The following is a 25,281-nucleotide window of genomic DNA, read 5'->3' on the forward strand; positions in this document are numbered from 1 at the left end:
TGCCTCGATTGGACTATATTAAAATTAAAAGTATATTCACAAGTATTCCGAACATTCTTATTTTGCCAAAAGACAGATTAAGTACCAATAATATCAGTACTTTTTTTGTAAACTTGGCAGGAAGAGTGGGATGCGGTCACCGAGAACAAGCTTCATGCTATCAAGCCCACCATAGTTGCTTGGTGCTCCTCGTCCTGCCCCTCTCACCAAGAAGATTCTTGTAACCAGGATACAAATTGGACACATGGTTAAGGGCAGGACCATCTGTTGTGTTGTGTTTGTAATATGGTTTTAAGTTTTCGTGTAATATGGTTTTAAGTTTTCGGCATATTCTTGTTGAATTTGCTGATCTTGCTTACCACTGGCAGACTTTTAACCTTTCCGGCTGTTTGTTGTCCCTGTTGGGTGATGATAACAGTATTTTATGAAGAATTTTTAGCTTTTTGCGAAGAGCTGGTCTCTTCCACTGTCTGTGAGGAAGCTTTTAGTTGTTTTTTTTCTGACTTTATCATTTGTTGTGTTTGTCTTGTGCTGGTTCCTGTATGGCCTTGCATTTTTAATTTTCCAAGGGACTTTTTACATGCCTTGTTTTAATTTTTTTAAGTCAGAATTTTAGATCAGGTAATATTTTCCCTCAAACAGTGAAGGGTGCAAAATGGCCTAAAGTGCTGATGCACCTAATACTTTTACTTCATTCATTCATTGTTGTAAATACCTTAACATAATGGTCGCAAATAATGGCATAAAATCTATGATGATTATGCAGTGAAATACAGTACATTATTGGAAGTTCTTAGCTCATTATTCCACTTCATGTTCTCTTTATTTCTCCATGTTGGTAAGATGGAAGTAAAAAGGACGAAGAACAATATTAATAACTCACTGTTTCTTTCCATGCAGTTGACCAAACGAGCACTTTTCCCTGGAGATTCTGAAATAGACCAGCTCTTCAGGATATTCCGAACCTTGGGTACACCAGACGATAAAACATGGCCCGGAGTTTCCCAGCTTCCTAACTACAAGTCAATGTTCCCACGCTGGGAAGCCCAGGAGTTTGAGGACCTTTTTCCAAGTCTGGATCCTGTAGCCTTAGACCTCTTCTCAGTAAGTACCTACCAAGTGCTTTAATTTACATTAATGTGTTATAAGTTTTCCCATGGTAATCTCAGGGTGTCTACCAGTCAGGAAATGTCTGGAAAAAATCAACATTTTGTAGTAGTGCACTAAAAGTAGGTTCCTGAACATACAGAGGAAGAAAGGACATGTAAGAAATTTAAAACTTGTTGACCAACTATAATATGCTGACTATTACCAGTTCTTACAGTAAAATTTGAACTGTTTTCATGTATATATCTACTACAATAGGTGGCTATGGGAATTTACCATTTCTTGTTGCTTTTTTAGTGTCCGATAGTTATTGGGAATAATATGTGTGTTATTAAATTGTACTATAATTATATATTATTTATGCAGTAATTTATGATTATTTTTTTAAAAGAATAATTCTTTGTTAATCATTAGTCAATGATTAAGTCAAATATCACATAAGAACTCACCCCCTGATACTTACTTCCCTGCCCATATCCAACAGTCAATTGCTGTTGAGTTTCCCTTTTCGTTATTACTAGGGCCCGGTACTTTATGTCATAACATATTTTTCAATTGGCTTCGGATCTATTATTGGGGTGAGATCTTTACATATCTGATGAAAATCAGTCGAAATAGACAAACTTGCCAAAGCATATTTTGACATATTTCACCAATTTCGCTTTTTTACAATATATTTCTTCAATTTTGTTGTAATAAGACATATTTCTGTATAATTTCATAATTCTCTTGCACATAATCGGTTATTTCAAAAGAAAATTCTTTGTAGCTTTAGCACAACGGATAGTTCATATTGTCAATGGCAGGATATGGAAATTACGGAGGAAGAAAGGTGCCGTCTTTTCTTAGTACAGAGCAATATAATACCACACTCTTTTATCCCACCGACAATCGATAGCCATGCAAACATTATTGAGGCAAAATGTTCTCTCTCATTGTTGCAGAAAATCAGAAAATACAGAAAATCTCTTGGCTTACGAGGTCTTAAGATCATCCTCACTTCGGCTTAGTTGGCATACTGCGAGATAAAACCATGGCAGCAAGCACAAGCACAAAAATACATTGTGTTAATACTGACAAGTTAACTTTCAACTTAAATTAAAAATTACATATATGAGAGGAAGACAACGCTGGTTACTTGTTTTATGTTCTGCCAACACAGCTATTAATGAACTGCCATTTGGCTAGCGATGTAAAATATTATGTCCGAGTTGCAAGACAGCAGTTTATCTGACAGCGTTTCCCACTGGCCTGGAAAATAATTCATGCACATTTATTGATTGCATTTAATTGTGAATATTTAAGCTCGTACTGCCACAACAGGTATTTTCTATTTAGAGAAATATATGCATTCAGTGTGGTTTCAAATCCATTTTATGCTCATATAAGCTAGTAGGCACTAGATGTATAGTTTATGATGGTTGTAAATTAAATGGTGTAAATGTAATTCCACTCACTTTTAAAACACACTGACATTGCAGGAACAGTAATATTTCCTGCCAACCCTCTTTTCCTCCACATCCTGTCATAGGTTACAGCTGTACCAGAAAGGAGCTAAATGTGAATATATCTTATTTCGTTTTTTTCATTATGAGCAGGGTGCGGATGTTTGCCTATTTGCCTTTTTTGTTCCTTTGTAGTAAAACGTAGGCTTTAATGTTTAAAGTTCGTTTCATGGTGTTTCTAGTCTGAAAATACGTTTTTATATTGCCTATAAATGCCTATTCTGCCATTTTGGCTTACTTCATCTTTTTTAATGATCCTTTGGCTTTCCCTACATTGAGAAAGTAAGCCTTTGTTTATGTTGAACTGTCTGAAATCTGGTATTCACGAGATTTGAGGGTCTCAAGGGATGTCAAATGTCAGAAATACCAAATGTCATTGAATCAGGGTAAGCAAACTGGACAACTGGTTGGTGACTCATACTTGGACAAAATTATTTTAGCTTTATTGTGTGTGTGAAAGGAAGTAGGTAGTTATCTGTCGAGATATGTTTCAAAATGCCAAAGCACAAGGCAGCCAAGAGTGTATCAATTAAAAAATGGATTACTGTAAAATCTTGTTTTACTACTGGCGAGAAATTTGATTTTTGTTATTTAGTGTTGCTGTTCTCTACGTTTGGCTAATCGCAACGACGAGGATGAGTGATGATGAAATTGATGAAGGTTCACTCATGCCTAGGCCAGGATTCGAACCTAGAATCCCGGGCATCAGTGGTGGTGATTAGGGGATGTGGGGCCAGTTGCTCCCGCACTATGGTCTCTTAATGCTAAGCTTTGTCTACCAAGAAAAGCAAACTGTCCTCCCCCTCCCAGTTTTAGCACCCAATCGCTGCTACTACCTGGGATCGTAGCCATGGTAACCATTCTGCCATGGAGGTTGGCCCCACTGACAGTGACAGAACAGCAATTTTCTGTCAAAGCTTGTACGAAGTAGATAGGTTTAACTGTTAAATTAAAAAGGTAAAGCGCTCCCCTGTGCATAGCACCATGCCATGAAGGCGTATAGGGGGTGTGGGGGTAACTGTTAAATTGCTTTACAAATATATATTCCTTTCCCACATGGAGAATACTACAATGTACATGTATAGTTTTATATAATGGCCTTGTTCAAAACTCTCAGCTGCTGACGTAATTTCCCACTCGTTCGATTCCCGGTGGAGGCATACAGTGGTTCGGATCCCACTTTAAACTGTAGGTTCAGTCCCTATTACCCTTTTTGTGCATAAAGTGGACTTAAAGTAATGTATGGCTCCTATGAAAATGTTTTTCTACCTCTACCGTTATTCAAAACAATGACGAATAGTGAACAATGCTCACTGTGTCAAGCCATGATCTTACATTACCTCAGTTATGAATACAATAATGCTAAATTGTGTAAAAAACTTAGTTTAGTGGCCTTGTGTTGCATCAGAGAATTACACTATTAAGCAGTGCTTGAAATGGAGTATGTTAGCTGAAGATATGTTTGGTCAAGTTTTGGGGTTAACTGGGAGGATGATCCTATGGTTTATCATGGTGAAAATGAGAGAACTATTGGGATGACATCCTCCCTCATCCCCCCCCCTTACTTTGACAACTGACAATAAGTCAAATTATCTTATATATTCTAAAATTTCATGCGCATACACAGTTAAATAGCTTATATACTTGTGCAAAAAATATATGTTTATGCAAGTGGTTTAAACTGTTTCCTTTGTTGTTTAAAATCCACTTTATACACAGAAGACTAATCGGAACTGGACCTACAGTTTAAAGTAGGATCCGAACCACTGTGCTATGTGTCTCCAGTGGGTATCGAACCCGGGACCACTTGATTACAATGCAAAAGTGCTTTAAATTAACCGTGTTGTGTTATCCTAGCTTTCCTGCAAATGAGGATTTCATTCAAACTATTGCCAATTGATTGTGAAACATTTGTGTGCAATAGTACAATGGTAACACAATTTTATTTCTTCAGATAAATGTTATTTGGAACATCCTACAAAATATATATTTTCTTTTAATGGTACAATTTGTTTTTTCATGACTTGTTAACAATTATGCATGCAACAGACATTATCACAAGTTCTTTTTGTGAGAGTTACTGATGCTTCCCCACAAGTGTGAATTTCAATCAAAATAGTATTTATAATTTGTGAATCGTTTTATATATAAACTGTAATGCTAATACGGAATAACTGTGAACTGCAAGAAGAAAATTTAAATAAGTTCATGTTCAATGCCTATTTTAATGTGTTTTTAAATTTAGGGTGCCCTTTAAAGTGCCTATTTGCCTGCCTATTTGAGAGGTTTTTAGTGCCTATAAATCCGCACCCTAATCATGAGAAATTCAAAGTCCGTCCAACATCAATCTGTTCTCTATCACCATCAGTACCATCTATCGTACACTTCGTAAATTATTTCTACTCACAAGCCTATTGTGCATACACAGCACCTTCTATGCCGTGTGTTAGCACAAAGGAATATAACACAAACAATTTCATCATATGGCATCTGGTCATATCATAAAAAGCAAACCATACGTCTAGTTGTGCTGTATAAGTAAGTGAAGTATTTATATAATTTTCCATTTTGTTCCAGAAACTGCTTACTTATGACCCATCAAAGAGGATATCGGCGAAAGTAGCAATCCTTCATCCATATTTCGACATTGTGGAGAAGGTCCGGCCGGCCTTATGACTGAAGTTGTGCCATTCAGAATGTGTTACACACTGAAGATAAGAGAGCGAGAACACTACGAAAGCAAGATACTACATACTGTAGTTTGATATTCTTCATTAACACATAAAGTGAATTGATGTGTAACTGTCTTCGAATGTACATATGAAAGAAAAAAATAATTCCAGATATTCTGTGATATTTTTAAGATGTTATTCTGCAAAGGTCTTATTATCACTTCATGCATTGATATTCTTATGTTTAGAGGTCCGTGTAGTTTCATGGTACTTTAGTTAAAAATGGAGTACTTTGACTTATTTTAGTCTCCTGTAGTTTATTCTGCATTGTATAATTTCACTATTGTATGCCATATATATTGAGCTGTGTTTTGTACTGTACTATGTATATAAAAATTGATGGTTTGCATTAATAAAAGTTTTTTATTTTGATTTTTTGTCTGAATGAGTGCATGGGTCTTATTAATTTCTTAAATGTTGATTTGTGTTTGTTACAGAACAGTAGATGGCAATTGTCTTCTTCCACATCTAAAATTAAGTGATTATTGCTCTCCCAAGATGTCTAAAATTACAAGATTGCTTCAAGACATGAAAAACTAAGTATAAATTGTCAATTCAACTTCCTTTAGAGGTGCAATTATCACTCCCACATTGACACCTAAGATAAGAGTCAATCCCCCCCACCAGAAGAATTAAATATCAGCCTCAGAGATGATAGGTATATTTGTGAAACATTCCTGTTATAAAAGTATTCAACGTGCTTTTTATACATATTTAATAGTGAAGAACAGCAGCTCATGTCATCTGCCCCCATGAGTTCTTTCAAAGAGGAATCTATTATCGCCCTGAGCTTAAGAATTTCTAGCTAGGGTTCTGTAATGTCTCGTGAAACAGAATCGGTCATGCGGCTGGAGCATGTTATTTGGTTTGCCAAGGTTGAATTTTCTATCTTTATCTTAAGTTGTGGAACAATTTGTGTTAAATACTCAAATTATGAGTTTTATAAACCCACTCACAAACACTATTTATATGCATATTTACATAATTTAATTTACTACATTTAACCAATCAATGTGCTACCTTTTTAAGTTTTTTCGAAAATCGAACAAAAAATAAATTATGGACAGTTTAACATGGTGTTTCATTCAAATAAACATAATTTATTATGTATTCAACAAAAATATTGTGTGGGGATTATGATGAACGATTTTAGGGCCAGTCTTGAGTGATGGGCACCCCTATTTATGGAGGAGGGGCAGATCAAGTTTGTTCAGTAAAGCTGAGAGAAAAGTTACTTTCGGTAGACACGCTGTCATAATTAAATACTCTGTGGGGATTGCGATGTGGTTTGAGGGCACGAATGATATGATTTTTGGGGTGGGGGAGAGACATGATATGATTTGGGGGGATTGCGCCGTTGGCCTTGGCCGGGGCTGGGCACCCCTGTTAATACACCATTGTGCATGATGTTTCATGGAAAGGGAAAGGGGCATAGTTAATGATGGAAAGCAAAACGTTCGAAGTTGTGATAACTGCATTCTCTGTGCCTTACCAAAGATGTGCTAGTCACAGAAAACTTGAAGGATTTCTCTTTCTATTTCACTATTCAATTTCATTACAATGTAATATGCACAAGATCCACCATATTGCACAACCTGTATTGATTGGGCCAAAGGTCACGATCTGACATTGATATTATTTTTGTGAAAGAAGTCCATGCAAAAGCTGTATTGAATTGTAAAAGATACATTAAAGAGTCAAATGTGACAATAATATGTGTTATAGAGCGACCACAAACAAAAGAACCTTCAATTAAAATCGTTCGTGCACCTTCGCCTCGATTCATCCAGCTTGGGCCATAAGCAAGCATGGTTCACCCTGTCCCTCCCCTCCTTGCGGGAGTATGGTGCACATGAGTCGCGGGTCTGCGCAGGCTTTTTTGCCTGTGGTTCCCCTATAGATTAATGTCTGTGCATGTCTAGTGCACCAGCATTTAGACCAACCTCTATTGGGACATTTCATGAAAGTAGTCCCAACTCCACGTAAGTAACAAAATTAATTAATCAGAAAATTATTAGTGTTTTTAATTGCATTTAGGTTTAAATGTTTGTGAATGCATATAACTTGCATGTTTCACCAACAAAAATTATTAGAATCTCTATCCTATATGCTTCATAGGCAAATGAAGTCAAATTTTGCTACATCATAATACTCAATTTTTTCAGTTAGCAGACACCACCAAGTGCTTCAAAATTCTAAGAAATCGGTTCATTATGAATATTGAATATTTTAATCCAATTGCACATCTAGAACCTTACATTTTGTATGTAATAAATGTCTTGCATAACGCTGGAATGCCCCTATTGGAAAACATTATTACCACACAACGTATGTGAGGATAAACATTCCTCTCAACCTATGATAACTTTTTGGCTTCAATTTTGTTTTCAAATAGTACATTCTTGCACTACAAATAGTAACCAATCGTGACTTTTGACTTGCACAGTGCATTCTTTTTCAAATGTAGTTCCATGTTGGTACATACTTCATACATATTTTCTTTGGCTTTTTCATTATGCATATTGCATAATAAGCAAAAATGGTACCCTCCTTACAAATATTGAATATCACCAAAAGTGACATGGACATCAACTGAGGGAGAGATGCCAAAGGACTTTAGGAGCAAGCGCAGATAAATGGTGGGGTGATGGGGGCGATCTCCCCTCCCAACTGCCAGTTATTTTGTAGGTATATTATGATGCCTGATATTTTTAAACAATGTTCTGTCTGATCACCATTTTTTTCAACAGGATCAAGAATATTTTTAAAAGTTTGATTTAAGCTTGCAATAGGCTAATTGGAACTGGACCTACAGTTGAAATTTGGACTCTAGTCACTGTCGAATATACTTCAAAATGAAATCGAACGTGGGACTCCTTGAAATAATAGGTTTTGTTTTCTTTATTTGCTTTACTACTCATATCTGATCGTTTGGTTTACCATGAGAATGGGGGATGCAATAATAAACATATATTCCAGCCGTGGACCTTATTTTTGCAAACTAATACCGTAATCTCTAAAACATGGAAGCCAACTTGGTTCTTGTTTAAAGCACTACATATTGTTTATGTAAAATCGTGCAGGTATAGCGTAGAGATTATTCTCGGTGAGGTCATGTACCCGACTGAAATTTACCCCTCCCAACTGTATCTTCTGGATCCGCCACTGTTTAGGAGTGGCCTATTGGTGAAGCTGCTGAAGGAGGGGGATAATGGAACTAGAAAGAATAGCACTTCTCTCCATTCCAAGGAGTTCTAGAGTTCTAAACAATCAAGGAACATGTTAACTTGAAACTTGTAAGAGAACAGGCAGGATTCAACCAAATTGCTCGTGCATTGATCATTAACACCTTGTGGATAATTTTGGAGCAATGTATAGAATGGTCATCTCGTTACTATACAGTTTTCATTGACTTTGAGAAAGGACTTAGTCAGCAGAGAAACAGTGTGGAAAGACGTTATGGAGGGCTGAGAGAAATCCTTGCTCTGTGAGAAACTTATCCGGTACTCGAGAGCTGTGTATTTTAATCAATAAACATAGTCGAGAGTGCAGCAAAGTGGTATGCTATCACCCACAATGTTCCTGGTTTAAGAGGGAAAAGATGTATATCCAATGGAGATTGAATAACACACTAGAAGACTGGTTTTGCATACTATTTGTGCTTCTTGTCTGAAGCACATGGCGATATTCAAAAGAACCAGAGCAATTGATAGAGAATGCAAAGAAATAGGACTTGTGATTAACTCAAAGACCATGCCTAACACACCTGTTGGTATCACTGAAGAGATTACTTTACTTACATAGGTAAGTGTGATGGCCAAGGACAGTTGGGGCTGGACAGTAAGTATATATTGCATGTTCTGCAAGAATCGTGATTCCTTTTGAAGGATATCTTGGATTGACGGCAGTGCTCACTGTGGAGAGGAATGGTATGGTATCCCTTCTAGGAAAATTACACTGGACAGACATTCCTCCAGTAATTTTTGTTTTTAGCATTGCTTTTCTGCCACTTTTGGCTAATCTTGACAATATGGTTAAGTGGTGATTAGATGAAATTAAGGAAGGGCCACTCAAGAATAACACCCACACCTAGGCTGGGATTTGAACCCAGTGAAAAGATCCAAAATCGATTACTTAATGTACACTCACCTCAATTAGTACTCCGGCAGTTTGTTTCTTTATACAACGTATTGGCAGAAGATGCAATTCAACTTACAAGGGTATCAATATACGCTGTATAAGACACAACTTTACTAACTTTGTTGACCCTCTACATGACCACACAGACCTGGTACTGTCCTCCATGTTAAATCATAGGAGCAACCCTCCCCAGCTTGCTCTAAGACTAGCAAACATCACCCTCACCTAACAATTCCACATCAAGCTCTGAAATGTATTTCCCATATACATTAACAATAATTTGCAGGCATTTCATGATTTTTCCCATTTACTGCATTACGAAGTATAAATGCACAAAGTTTGCCACCGTAACAATAAAACTTAAATCATCTGTGGTAAATGAGATACAGTTTAGAACATAATATTCTCGTTATGTGTCACGATCCTTTACGTGGCAATTATTTCATTAATTTCAGGCACCATTCTTACCAGAATAACCTGTTGTAACGATCCTATTAGCTTGCTATACGATTGTTGCAACCCAGAAATGTCCGTGACTGTACGTCTAACTGCAATTCTACCATGACAATGGTGATCATATCCACTACATGCACGGTATCTCCCGGCTCCCATTCACAGCGCAGAACGGTTATTTTGAGAAAATCATGTTTCCCTGCTCAGGCACGTATCCAGAGGGGGGGCTTAGGGGGCTCGAGCCCCCCCCCCGAAAGTTTTAGGTTTACACTAGATAAAATGAGTTTTTTGGTTTCTTGTGGTGTGAAATAAAATAATGTGACAATAATTTAAGGAGAGAAATAATTATCGAGGCAAGACGGAGAATGTTCTGTAACCCTGTTATTGATAATAGCACGTATCCAAGATGGGGCACAGGGGGCTCGACATCTCCCCAGGAAATTTTTCAGTTTACGTTAGATAAAATTAGGTTTTTGGCTTCTTGAATAATGTGAAAATAATGTAAGGAGAGAAATAATTATCGAGGCAAGACGGAGCATGTTTTATACCCCTGTTATTGGTAATAGCACGTATCCAAGGTTGGGATGAGGTGTCTCGAGACCCCCCTCAGGAAATTTTTCAATTTACACTAGATAAAATTAAATTTTTGGCGTCTTGAATAATGTGAAGATAATAAATTTATAAATCTGAGAGAAATAATTATCGAGACAAAACGAAGAGTGTTCTATAACCTTATTATTGTCAATAGCACGTATCCAAGGTGGGAATCAGGAGGCTCGAGACATCCATCAGGAATTTTTTCTGTTTACACTAGAAAAAATTAGGATTTTGGCTTCTTGAATAATGTGATGATAATTTGGGAGAAATAATAATAATTATCGAGACAAGACGGAGAATGTTCTACATCCCTGTTATTGTTATAACACGTATCCAAGGTGGGGTTGAGGTTGCTCGAGCACCCCTCCCCCAGGAAATTTTTTATTTTACACTAGATAAAATTAGGTTTTTGGCTTTTTGAATAATGTGACGATGATTTAAGGAGATAGACAATTATCGAGGCAAGACGGAGAATGTTCTATAACCCTGTTGTTGATAATATTGCAAGTAAACTTTTCTTGCGCTTTCGGTGTTGTCGCAGCGCACTTGAGCACTATGTAGAGACTTGTCAGCATTTGGAAGCTGCACAACAAAGGTAGCGCCACACGTAGGGCGATTCATTGTAATTTCTAATCTCTGGAAGGCGGGAATGAGAGGAGTCAACTATTGGCAATATTAACGAATCGTTTTATCTGCGGAACGTTCTAGAATATAATGAGGATATAAATACGCGGATTCAATTTTTCGGTTGATCTGTACAAAGAATCGTTCAATGAGATTTCAGAGGTAAGTGCGACAATTCATACAGTCGATTGGTGATCAGATCAGTCAGCGTCCTCTGATTGCTTTGTAAGATATAGTGGTTCGAAAATGAAGACACTGACGACAGCAGAACTTCCGGGGCCTCAGAGTAGTGCTAGCTCGGTTCGAGGGCCGAGGAGATCAAAGCCTCTCTCTCTCTCTCTCTCTGAAGTGAATATTTCAGCAGTACCGGATATTGGAGTGGTTTATTAAAACAGAATTAAGCTGAATGGATCAGCTGAAAATCAAAGTTTTGAGTGATGATTTAGTTTTGCCAGAATTAAATTTCGTATATGCAGTCCGAGAATTTCATGGTATAAAAAAATACTTTTGTTTAAGCCTACTGGGTTCGAAACACATTCAAACACTTAACTACGATAAAGAGACAGCCGAAAATTTTATGAATGTCGAGAAAAGAAAGCAGGAAGAAGTTGCATATGTAGACATTTTAGGCGGAAATTGCAGGCTCTACCAGAACCCAAATCAGGGCTCTACCAACTGAGCCAGAGTCACCTAGCCATTCTTGACTTCAACCAATTTTTCGTTAAAATGTCTACATAGTACATGCATGCCCTGTGTATATCAAATCGTAAGGTGTTGCCTGTATAGCGAACAAGCACGAAAATATAGGAGAGAGAAGAAAACTGAGGAGCATTCCCACCGGTTGAGGAGATTTTTTTTCTGTGGTCAACAAGAGCTACTACTTTGAGGTGACAATGACAGTGGCCTAATAAGGGAGATTTCACACCGTGTCGCCTGAAGATTAGGTTTGTGCTGCCTCTTGTGTCGCTACGGTGTGAAACGTTGCTGTTGATTGGCCCATTCCAATCGATATGTATCGCGTGTCCCTTCGGTCTGAAACCTTCCTAAGTCTTGAAAATCCAAGTCACAAGGATGGAAAATTAGGGCCTTGTTAAGGTTAGGTGTGAAGGCAGGCAGACGACAGCACCCTAAAGGATCATATCCAAACCTGCAGGAAGAACGCATCTTACTTCAATCTCCAATGCGGAATGATAAAAACTTCTGGTGAGTTGATTTTAAAAAATGTGTCCGAGATAAGGAGAGGCGTGCCCAGGATTTTCTGAATGGAGAGGGGTTACGCATACTATTTTTAGTGGTCAGTCCTGATTTTGCCATTTTTCCCTGTTTTTGACGTTCCTCTTTTTTTCTAAAAAAAAATGAATACTGGGTCAAATGGGGTTATGACATCACCAACCCTCCCTTGGGCACGTCACTGGAGATAAATGAGTAAGCATTTGATCATACTGGTAGACGAAACATTAGATGTGTTGGGAACAGAAGGGTTTTCACTGTGCATTAATTGTTTCGTGATCCACCTGTATTCGAGAAGACTTCCTTTGTTTCGTGCCGATACATGACAAGACAGCGGAAGCTGTGACAGGCATTTTTGAATACTTGTGACTGCTAAGGCCTGAATCTGAACAATTTGGTGGGTTTCTGCTTTTATAAGAGCTGCAAACATGGGAGGACAAGACACATTAGTAGTGTTCAGGCTCGAATCAGAGAGAAATATTCGAGAGCTGTCTGCGTGCAGTTCGCAGCCAACAATTTGAATCTCGCGTTGTCGAGTGGATTGTCCATCCCGTCCATGTGTAACATCTTCTTAAAAAGACACCATAGATGTTTTGATTCCTGATGGGAAGAAATGGACAAACACACCTACTGAGATGCTTCCGGCAAACGATGTTAATGCATGGAAATAGAGGAGTCGAGTGGTAAAAAATGTTCCGATTTCACGTTCTGATTAAAATGACAGCCTTACAGTGGCTACGATTTAAGGGATAGTTGCTCCCCATTTTTTTGCCTCAACATTATGGCCTCTTAATGTTAAGCCTTGTCTACCAAGAGAAAGTAAACTTTGCTTGCAAAGCCCTCCGCACCCCCTTCCCCCCCTGTTTCGGAACCCAATTGCCGCCACTGGTCTTGAACATACAATTGTGAGGTTCTAACTATACCCCTTAAAAAATGGTGTTGAGCCCCCCCCCGAAAGGAATTCGTGGATACGTGCCTGTCCCTGCTAGCTGCTTCGGGGAGGTGGGATTCTAAGGTGCAGCGGCACGCCTAATTGGCTGTTTGACCTTAAGTTTCATCGTATACAGACAACAGCGGGCGACTGTCATAAAGACGGGCGCCGCGACGGTTGTTAGCGTGGCGTGGCCACACTATAATATTTCCAACAGTATTTTCGGATCTATTTTTTTCCACATTTTAGGATCTGGCCCTCTCCCTTCAATAAAGAAGGGTCTGATTTCGGAGACGCGAGGTCCGGTGCGGTGGCTTCCTTGGCCATAACGGAAACCCTGTACCACATAGAATGTGTACTCGTATTGTTGAGCTAAAAGTGCATTTATTAATTTCGTTTTCCTTTTTTCGTGGAGGCGGCCGTCGTTATTGTTATTGGCACTTTCGCTCCGTTTTAATTTCGCTGTATTTGAGAGATTGATTGATTGATTGTTTTGTCCACTTTGTGCACAGTAAGGCTAAACGGGACTGGACCTACAGTTTAAAGTGGGATCCGAACCATCGTGCCGCCATCGGGGATGCCCCTGTATTTGAGAGAGAAAAACACACACGACCATCTCGTCAACATCATTATACTACTATTGCACTATATAGTACACACAACGGCAAAAGTAATAGTCTATTTTCCACAATATAATGAATTGAAATAGAAATTTCTGTAAGAACAGGAGATTTGCTTCGCATCAACAGAATTATATTACTTAAAACAACACGGGAAAAGAGTGAAAGTAGCAATGAACAATTTCAATACATCTGGGTAACAGGGACGGCGACAGGGGTGGGCACGGGTGGGCAAGCGCCCATCCAAAAATTCCTGTGCCCACCCGATTGCCCACCCAAACAAATTTAATAAGTACATATACTCGGGGATATATGAATGATTAAATATTCAAGTGTAACCTGGTGTTCATAACATGTACATTTTACTTGTAAATATTATCTACGCTGGAAATGTTCACATATTATCAACCCATAAAAAGCCACTTTTGTCATTGTTGAAACAAAAACTGTGATCAAATTAATACTTCCATGTTTAAAAGCAGCTAGTAGGCTTAGGAGGCTCAAAATTATGCAGGGTATGATCAAGATTAAATCAGAATTGAGGGTGAACTTGAGGGCTGCAGCTCCGGGCCTCCACTACGTATATATATTCCGGCCTGGCTATGGTTAAAATAATCTCCAAATAAACAAATCTAAACATCATCTTAGCGTTACTCGTACTTCCACCTGCAACACAATAAATTATTTCGACTTTTTAATTAATATTATAATAATTTAATCAAGAAGACTTAGTTAGATGGGCAGGGCATGTGACACGAATGGCAGAGGAAAGAATAGTTTACAGGATTCTTGTTGGGAAACCTGATGGTAAGGGAACAGTAGGAAGGCTAAGACGAGGATGGAGGGATAACGTTGAGATGGACGTAAAATAAATCGGTAAGGATGGGAAAGATTGGATTGATCTTGCCCAGGATAGGAACAGATGGAAGGCTTGTGTTGCTGCAGCCATAAACCTTCGGGTTTAAGTATGCTATAGAGCAGGCATGTCCAACGCGTCAATTGCGATTGACCGGTCGATCGCGGGGCGTTTGTTGGTCGATCGCAGTTATCTATTGTAATTATACGAATATACGTTATTTGAATTCAAATTCTATAATGTATAGTGGCTGAGTAGGTACAAATTTTTGCAAAGATTAACGATTAATAGTAGCTCACTGCCTGTTGTGACAATAAAAAGTAGATAACTGCTTGATTAAAGTTGGATATGCCTGCTATAGAGTATAATATAATTTTAATTAGCTCTGCATTGAAATTCCAGAAGTGTCCCTTTTTTTTAATACAATTTTTATATACCTGTCATCTTCAAATATCAATATGATATACGAAATATCAACTTTATATTCGTTCTACTAATAAGAAGGAATCACAACAATCACTACAATACCGAAGTGAATAAATTTTAATAAATCAGTTATTATATGGAAAAAGCTACATAATTATTCAATTGCTAATGAGTGGCTTATCCTATTTAGAAATCCTCGTTCCACACATAATTTTTGTCACATGAATCAGCCGAAAATGTAAATAGAATCTGTAGATGCAGCTGAAGTAAAGAAAACAAAGTTATGTCACGAAGTATATAGAAGACGATTTTGTTAGTTTGTTTCTAAGCCCACTATTATGCTCAGATAGGCTAATCGGGACTAAACCTACAGTTTAACGTGTAGTCCGAACCCGTGTGCATTGTGCTTCCACCAGAGGAGGGGGAGTCGAGACAGGACCTCTTCATTATAATGCGACAGCGTTATGCCATTGGGGGGAAAATATACAGAAAGAACTCGCACCAAACGTGGCATTTTATCACCACAGAAGATGCGTCTATTTTAAGAGAGTGATTGCCTGAGACAAGTATTTGAGACTTTCGGAAAACAACGTCATTGTTCACGGAATTAGCTGCCTTGATCCACTAATGAAACGCCGTGCGATTGAAATTACCACCTCAACTTTCAAAGAGGTATAAACTAATGAAACTTCAATTTTGGAAGAGTAAGTCGTGGTTGATTTGTTTTATTGTAAGTCATTTTTCTGCTAATTTTAATAATGACGACGTTATAAGGTTCAATGGTGATTAGATGGAAGTAACGAAGTGGCGAAAACAAACACACGCTGACACTCAAAATACAAACCCTCATAAATTATTACTTTGACAGTGGTTCCAGGCGCCAGGGACTCGTTGCCCTGCAAGAATAAAGTTTCCAGGGTATGCTGCACAGGATAGAGGTTGACATGCTAGTGTGTTCGAAATGGTCACGCCATACAACCCAGTGAAAAATAGATGAAGTATTACTGGTACGATGATCAACTTCGATGAATTTCTTGTCCTAAATCATTTTGTTACCTCAGAAAATATGTTCATGTAACCATACGTGTATTGCTTCTCCCGCATTAGTAATATGACAGTTCTTCAGAAAACGAATAGCAACTTAGCTAATAATCTCTTAAATTCTGAACAGATTTCTCAATCTTACTTGTTTATTACTTATGACGAGTGATATTTTGTCAAAATAGCCTTTCATTAGCCTAGAGATACTTAATGGACAATGAACAAATAATTTGTTTTCCGTGTGTGTTTTAAATCATTCCTAATAAGACGTTCATTTTAATCCAAACAGTCTGTGGCGGTGATTAGGAGGAGCGGGAAGTGGGGGATGCAGTTCCCCAGCCACATTTTGCCACTTCCTGCCCCCGCACTATGGCCTCTTTATGCTAAGCCTTTTCTACCAAGAAAACGTATATTCAGGGGTGCCCACGGGGGGGATTATCGCGCAGGCTGCACCATCTAGATTCTTTGGGGGATTTTTTCCCTTCAAATAACGTAAAATTGAACATTTATATATTTTTCCAAAATACAGGTAAAAATTTTACACCGTAAATTCACCATATTTAATCCATTAGATGAAGAAAAGAAAGCGTTTAAGGTCATTATTGAAGGTGCGAGGGGGAGGGGGGATAATATCCAACTCTTATATATTAGGCCTTAATTGACACGTGGGTTCTGGGGGCAATTCTGAATTATACGTTGGCGGGGACAGTATTCAACTCTAAGTCTTAGATTATGGCGGGTATTTTAGTTAGAGGGGCATTGAGCATTAAGGTATCCAATTCTTGTGTATTACTATTGTCTTAGAATGTTGCAGAAATTCTGGTGTGGAGACCGAGAATTAATTTTTTGGAGGAGGCAATATCCAGTCTTCAATATCAACAGTAAGTCTAAAATTGACATGTACATTTTTGTGGTAGGATTGAGTAAGAAATTTAAAGGGGGAGATAGGAAGCTCTTGATAAAGTGTTAAATCTTAGATTGTCAAGGGATTTCTGTAGTGAAGAGAGAGTTTGAATATTAAATTTTGGAGACTGTATTTAGCGATATGGTATCCACACGTTTTCGACCACGAACGTGACAAAACAGAAGTTGGAAAATACTAAATATCCCGGGATCCTTTCCTTAACTTTATCCGTCACAAAGGAAAGATATATCAGTTTGGAGATAAAAATTACGCGGAGGAATCAGAATCATTTCAGCAGAACGAGTATGTACATTAATATTTAAGTAATAAAGTGTCATTCAATGGCGTGCCCGGGGCGAAGGGGGGGGGGCCTCCACGATGGCGCAGTGGTAGTGTCGTCGCCTTGTAATCAAGGGGTTCCGGGTTCGATACCCGGTGGAGGCACAAGTGTTTCAGATCCCATTTTAAACTGTAGGTCCAGTCCCGATTAGCCTTACTGTGCATAAAGTGGACTTAAAACAACAAATCAATCAATCAATCATTAAAACATATTCTTGTGCTCATAATATGCAGAATGTATACGATTTACTTCAATGCCATGTACAAATATCAGTAGATAGTTCTTTCTCAGATAGCTTTATTTTCACCCCAAGTTTTATTCAAAAGCAGTCAATTTATTGATTGTAAAATTTGTGAAAGAGCTCACTTGAATTACTGCGTAAATAATTTGGCAGTTGCAAACACTGGTAGCGGTCAACACTTCTGGCGTAATTTGAGCTGGACCGACCAGGAAGCAGGGTGCAGGACCAAGGTTCGTCCAATCTTCCCTCCCTCCCTGAGAAAACTCTTCACGGGGGTGCAGAAATTCCACTGCCCCAACTCCCAATGTCAACTTTTTTTACGCGTTTTACATTTCGCGAAATCTAAAATAATTTGTAATATAATATGATATATATGGAATTTAGAACAGTGATAATAACTTCTTTTAGTTATTTTATGACTAACAATTATTATTATATTTGCGATCTTGTTTACGTGTTCATGAAGACAAATATTCGTTACTAGTTTTTGCTGGCAACGTACCCATAGATGAATCCTTCTGCTTTCGGTTGAACTCGGCTATTTTCGGGAATCACGCAAGCTCGGAAAGCACAGCTTTTTGTAGAAGCTTTGTGGACGGGTTCCACCATAATTTCACGCTTCGCCATGTGACTCCTTCGGAGGCCTTATTTTCCCGCAGAACGGCTGCAAGCATTGAGGCTGGTGCTTGCTACAGAGCTGCTGGAGGAGTTTGCGGCCGCATTTTTTCGCGAAATCGAGTGCGATGGAAACTAAATACGGTTAGAACATTAAGTACATTAAATTATATTCGAATTATGCAAGCAGTGCTTGCATTGCTTGTACTATATCTTCGCCTCTGGTGATAACGAAGTCTTGAAACTGTGTATTTCGTTTTCTCTTTCTTGTGGGGTGCTCAACAATCTCGTCATGAATTCCATCCTCTTCTAGCAGTACATTACTTTCTTGCAGAATGCCTTCGTACACATCTTCCTGACGCATGCTCCTTAATGTTTCTATGGCAGCTTCAATCATCTTTCTACCAGCATCCAAATGAACATTACGTGCTTGAAGCATTTTATCAATTGGGCTTAATATTTCAAGGATCTTTTTCATGAACACTAAGCAAAACCGAAACTGAGGTTTGCTAATGACTACAAGCAAACCAACACTTGCTGCTACGGCATCCCCGTTAAAATTTCCATTTTTCACCAACTGCAAAACATGAATTATATCTCTGTAGTTTTCAAATATTGTTCTCGTCATTTTTAAATGTCCTGACCAACGTTGTTCTAAAAGTCGCGAAAGACTTCTCCCCTCGTATAAAATGGCAACTTTTCCGTTTTTTAGAAAATTGTGCAACATGGAACTCTGTTCGAAAAAGTGTTTAATTGGAGAAATTTCATCCACACATTTAACAATTACCAGATGTAACCGGTGGTTAAAACAATGAACGTAAGGAATTAGACGCCCAAGCCGTTGCTGGATTAAAGCTTGCACACCCCCTTTCTTCCCACTGATAACTGAAGCCCCGTCAAAACACTGGCTGAGCAATTTCGCACTATCCAAACCATATTTCTGAAAAATATTTAGTGTTAGATCTGCAAAAGACTCTGCATCAAAAGCTGACAGTGTTTCTATGCACAGAATTGATTCCACGACTGTCCCATTCTTTACATAGCGGATTCCTATGGCTACGTTTTCTCTGTTGTTTTTATCTCGCGTACCATCTTCAAGCAAAGTATACAAAGGAACATCTGCACTATTAATGTCACTAACAATGTTTTCACGTACGATGTCAGCCATTATTTCAATAATGTCATTTTGAATTTCAGGGGACAAGTAAGATGCGTTTTTAGGCACCTGCTTAAAACAGTCTGCCAGTTTCTCATCTTTTCGAAGCGTGAACTCGAAAAGATTTCGAAACAGGCTTTGTTCCTCATGTTCTTCTAAGTGGTACGTTCCCCTAAGAGGCAATTCGTTTATTGCAAGGAACTGAATAACTTCAGCAATGCTCTTGACATAATATTGATTCTTTTCAAGAACATTCTGATTGACTAGTGTAGAGATAGATTTTCCTACCAACGAACGGTTTTGCTTTTCTGCCCACCTTGACATTGCTTCTATGTGTGTAAGTGTCGCATCATGTTTCACTAGCCCTGCTTTGGTTTTATCGAGAGCTGCCTTCCAGTTCTTAAAACCTTTAGATGTAAAGGCCACTTTGCATCCGAAAGGCCGATATTGTCTACAAGCATAGCAGAATGCTGCATCTAAAAATTGTGAATACTCTAACCATTTGAACCTTTTAAACCAGTCACTTTGAAAACACCGTCCATCAGCATTTCGGGGGTAATGTTTGAGTTTTAGCTGTTTAATTTCCTCACCTGGTTTGGAAATGTCCTTTACTTCTGTAGGCAAGAAATCCTCTTCTTGATTGGAGGCAGCCGTAGATGGGGAAAGAGTAGGTACGGTGGTCGCCGTGGTCAAAGATTCAGATGTTTTTTTACGAATTATAAATTTATCCATGGTGCTGGGGAATCGTTAAAATATCACAATACTACACACCAAGGACGAAACATGGTTATATTATTCGTCACTAAAACCACTCACTATCACACGAATCAGTTTTACGAAGATACGAAACACAATAACACCCGCGCAAACGCGAAACCTTCTTTACACGAATGAAGAACTCAACAAAGTGTCTTTGTCAATGTTTTTCCCCGACAGGGCATGGGCAAGCCCTTATATTCCACCCCCGACCGGGCAATAAAACTTCCCTTCGCAAAACTTGGGAGCCTATGACCTTTGATGCAGATGGAAAGGACCTGCTACAAGGGAAAGCCGAAAGAGGGGGAGCGAAGGTGCATAGATCCCCTGTGGAAGAAATTTGGAGAACCTTCTAAATACTTCCCGTTACTTAAACTTCGGTTTATAAACAAGATGAACAAATGTGATAGCTGCTCTTCATGTTCTGTGAATTTATCCTTCTATCAAGTTATGAGCAAATAATATCCACACTCTACATTTTCACTTGTCACGGCAAACAAATTATGCAATAGTTTTACCTAATACCAGGGGGCTGACGACAACGCCAGGGGGGGCTGACGACAATGCCAGGGGGGGCTGAGCCCTCCCTGGCCCCTGCCTAGCTACGGGCCTGTTTCACTGTATTAACATGCATGAAAGAATGTGATTAGAATGTATGGCTGGTGTATGGCTGCGCATGTGTAAACACTTCCTTGAAATAATTGTTCATCAGAGACAAAACGAAAGGAAATGGAACAAGATGCGAGAATAGATTAGAAAAGAATAAAGAGGAAAACAAGGAAAGGGAAAAGAAGTAAGAGGAAAATCGGGAGTGTAAGAGAGAAGGGGATACATATGTCTTACGTACACATACATGGTCTTACATTTACGACCCACCCTAATCTATCACTTTGGAGCTTCTGCCCACCCGGTCGAAAATTTCTGGCGCCCGCCCCTGCTGGGTAATCTGAATATCGTCGTTTATCTTTGCCGTTGGCGCGCAAACTCGAAATTTTGAGAAGTTTGTACAGCGATCAAGAACATCAACAGCCGGCCCCCATGGCGGAGTGGTTAGCACATTGCGCTAGGACGCTAGGCTTCCCGGGTTGGGCGTGGATGTTTGTGAGTGTCCATTCATCAATTTCATCACTCATCTCCATCATTAGCCAAAAGTGGCACAAAAAGCGAAGTAAAATAAACCAAGTCAAAGAGAACATCAACATCACATGATTTTCCTTTAGCCTACCAGTCTCCCCGATGGCGCAGTGGTACCGTTCTCGCCTTATAATCAAGGGGTCCCGGGTTCGATACCCGGTGGAGGCACATAGTGGTTCGGATTCCACTTTAAAGTGTAGGTTCAGTCTCAGTTAGCCTTACTGTGCATAAAGTGGACTTAAAACACCAACTCAATCAATCAATCTACCCTACCAATCACGCAAGCGTGGAATTGCTTGTAGAGTGTACTTTTAAAATAAGTGATGAAACTAGATTAATATGTAATTGTGAATTGTGATTACATTTTTTTATTATTTTACAAAGCAGCATGTTTAATCTGACGCGCCTGCTATAACATTATTATTTTTGCGATATTTTGGTGCTATCCCGTACGTTATAAAGAAAAATACCATTCTGCATCACTTGTTTGCGAAATAAAAAATATTATTAGTAATATAAATACTAATAAAACACTACATAACATTTATTAATCATTAGTTTTGACAGAGGAACGAATTAAAACCGGTTTGCAAGTGGAAATGCGCAGTCCACTGTTTTCTACTGGTACGCTGAACTTGAGAGAACCGCGCGCTACCTTCCTCCCCTGTTGGAACAGTTCAAGTCTCTCTGCTTTGGCTGGCTGCTGCAGGAGTTTGTTTTCCATCCTCCATCAGTGGACGTGCAGTTAGCGAGCAACAGAGGTCGAAAGAATGCAGGCAGTATGTCGAAGTGTTTGTTAGTGCCAGTTTGTGAATGACTTCGTTCCAGCTTCAAGTGTTTTTTTTTATGATGAAGCATGTGAATCGTAATAGTAGTGATTACTAGTGGTCAGTATGTTGAATACCTCAAAGAAGGAGAGAGATAATGTGCATCTATGAAATGTGAATTTGTGATTGTGTTTGGAAAATGTGTGGAAAGTGTGTTGGCTGTGCGTGCAGTGTTTTTCTTCGGTAAATGTAAAAGTCGTGACCCCAAATGCGCAATAATAACTTTGTTTCATGTTCATGTTCCGCAAGAAACGGAACACGCTAGTTAGACGTCTGTTGAAGGCTAAACTTACAAAAGACTATGAAACCAACGGTACGGCTGAAGAAAGAGAGGCGGAGATTGAATTGAAAGATTTTGCTCAGGCACTCATTAAACGCCTTAAAGAGAATCAACTAGAAATGCTGCTTCATGCAATCGAAAGTGGAGGAGCAGATTTTACAGCTTGTGTTCTTGTTTCTAGTATGGACTTCAATCATCCAGCTATCTCTCCACACGTGCTTTGTTGTCAGCTATGGAGGTGGACAGATTTAAAGCATCCGTGTGAAATCAAAAGACTCCCAAACTGTAGGTCAGCAAAGGATCAAGTGTATATATGTTGCAATCCGTATCATTGGAGCAGGTTATGTAAACAAGGTAAGCACGTGTCATTTACTATTGTTGATTTTGAACTAGTACAATAACAACAACGTAAGCAATTATGCAAGGAATAAAATAATGAAAGGGAAGATGGTACCGGTATACACTTGCATGCCAGAGGAGGCAAGTGTCGGTACTTTGGAATAAATGTAGGAAGCATGATTTTATGGCAGAACCCTCGCACGTTTTCATTGCAAAGTGAGGTCCCCCATTTTCAGATGCATATAATGAAGACTGGGTGGTGATTCAACAAGCTATAGAAGTTTTTGTCAAAAGTAATTCACCCTACCTTAAATATGTTGCATTTCGATTAAGTAAAGGTAAAAGTTGCAATTGTATGAATTCCATTAGAATACCAACAATTCCAAAGCTACACACATTGTTAAAAATATGGAAAATCCATATAATTTGTTACCTCTGGAATCCTTTTAATTGTATCATTTCGGAGGCATTTCTATGCTTTGAGTTGGTTGGTGTTTTAAGTCCACTTTATGCACAGTAAGGCTAATCGGGACTGGACCTACAGTTTAAAGTGGAATCCGAACCACTTGTGACTCCACCGGGTATCGAACCCGGGACCCCTTGATTACAAGGCGAGGACGCTACCACTGCGCCATCGGGGAGGCCCGCATTTCTATGCATAAGACACAGTAGCTATCCTTAGAAATCAGTAGAGATGCATGTATTTGTTGCCATAAACACTATGATATTCCTCATGTATCATTTTCTATTGGAATATTTCTAATTACACGAGTTTACAATACCGGACCACTCTCCAATTTCTATAAAATTTCGCCTACTTACTAATGTCGGTGTCCTGATGACGTATCTGTAGTTCATATTTGGCGGTCACTTGTTAAAATTGTACATTTATGTGTAGAACTTGTAAAATAACCTTGCGATTTACCACAGTGATTGTCCATACACAGCAATTCAGAACCATCTTTCTTTCGCAATTCATTAATGGTCTTCCTTTATGCACAACAATCTGGCTACCTTGAATATTGTCGTCAGACGAGGAATGCCTACGAGGTTAGGTTAGGCCTGTTAGGCCAGGTTCCATTAGCATAAATACAAAGAAAAAATAATATTTTCGCTAAGAGAACTATACCTTGTCTTGCCTAACATGAAAAAGATCTCTCCCGTGACGTCAGAACACAATATTGCTCAAGTGTTGTGCGATAAGTGTCACCCATTCGGGGAAAATGGCGTGTTCCTTGGAGCTACTGTTCATATGGTTGGGTTACGTTAAGAAAACAATAGTTTATTTCGTTTTTTCTCGATTTCCATACTCGACCGCCAATTATTACATGCAGATTCGTGATTTGGAGTTCACAATTAGTGAGTAGGCGAAATTTCATAGAAATTGGAGAGTGGTCCGGTATTGTAAACTCATTCCTTTCTAATTGCATGCATTGCAATTCCACAAATTTCACTGGTAGGCCTACAAGGTTTTATGCATCACAGGATACATTGTAGTGAAGGGAATGAGGTACTGTTTCACATAGGATGTGCATTTATTTAGATCTGAGAATGTAAACTGGTGCACGTAAAATTAAAACATTATCCGTATATTGTGTCAGTTCCAAACATACTATTAATCAATTTTTCAATGTATTCTTGAAGTTAGAATGAGAGAAGATTTTATGTTATTTCTCTACTGTTTAGTTGTAATCTGCCATGTTATCATTAGCAAGCAACACATGATAGACACCACATATTAAGGGCTCGTTCCGAAAGTCGCACGAGTTTAATGTGTTAAACGAGTTATGGTAACTGGCTGTCCCATAAGTGCTTCCGTGAGTTTCATTATGCTGTCCCAAAAGTCTCATTCCGTGCGTTTCATGCAAGAACGAGATTCACCAAATGCACGGGCCAGGAGGCTGGTTTGTTCGGTGAGAATCGTCTGCTGCTTTCAGACATCACGCATGGCTGATGGATTCAAACTGCCCTATTTCGGAAAATATATTATAATTTAACAGATAGCGATATGGAGCGACATGCACTAGATAAGCATGCCTTAACCGTTCTTAGAATGTGGTGAAAATGAGTAAGAGTGTCCACAGTAGAGTTTATTTTTGCCGTAAGGATATTCTTTCCGCTGGATTCCATGTGGAAGTTTTCTCTAAACAATAAACTGCACCTGCGCTTTTGCCTAGTGTTCCATAAGTCTGTAAAATAGCTGCTTTCATCAGATTCACGAGCCCAGTTATTTTTGTTGAATGCGTTTGTTTTGTTAAGATGAAAGAATGAAAGTAGAGATAGGCCTACTATTTTCTCATTAACCCAGGGTTGTTAAAGGTCCAGGAATCCATAAATTGTAATGGGTTCTCTTGGGTTCCGCTGCAGGACTGGAACCTTTTTTCTCACACAATTTAAATTCGGACAAACTTGCAAATTATTTTATTG

At 38.7% G+C, this 25,281-nt stretch overlaps 2 protein-coding genes across 3 annotated transcripts in view; both read left to right on the plus strand.

The window, feature by feature from the left end:
* The window catches only part of LOC145992548 (cyclin-dependent kinase 2-like), a 50,825-nt gene extending 45,109 nt beyond the window's left edge, over positions 1-5,716 (plus strand). For both annotated transcript variants that reach the window (XM_083128904.1, XM_083128912.1), the window contains 2 exons: positions 901-1,104; positions 5,190-5,716. In XM_083128904.1, coding sequence (XP_082985030.1) covers positions 901-1,104; positions 5,190-5,288 — 303 coding nt within the window. In that variant the 3' untranslated portion in view covers positions 5,289-5,716. The remainder of the gene's footprint in view (positions 1-900; positions 1,105-5,189) is intronic.
* A 16,373-nt stretch (positions 5,717-22,089) lies between these two features.
* The window catches only part of Dad (Daughters against dpp), a 70,733-nt gene continuing 67,541 nt past the window's right edge, over positions 22,090-25,281 (plus strand). The window contains exon 1 of the mRNA XM_083128924.1: positions 22,090-22,869. Coding sequence (XP_082985050.1) covers positions 22,467-22,869 — 403 coding nt within the window. The 5' untranslated portion in view covers positions 22,090-22,466. The remainder of the gene's footprint in view (positions 22,870-25,281) is intronic.

Source organism: Lepisma saccharinum, chromosome 1 (assembly GCF_977018435.1).
Source record: "Lepisma saccharinum chromosome 1, izLepSacc3.1, whole genome shotgun sequence".
Taxonomy (NCBI): domain Eukaryota; kingdom Metazoa; phylum Arthropoda; class Insecta; order Zygentoma; family Lepismatidae; genus Lepisma; species Lepisma saccharinum.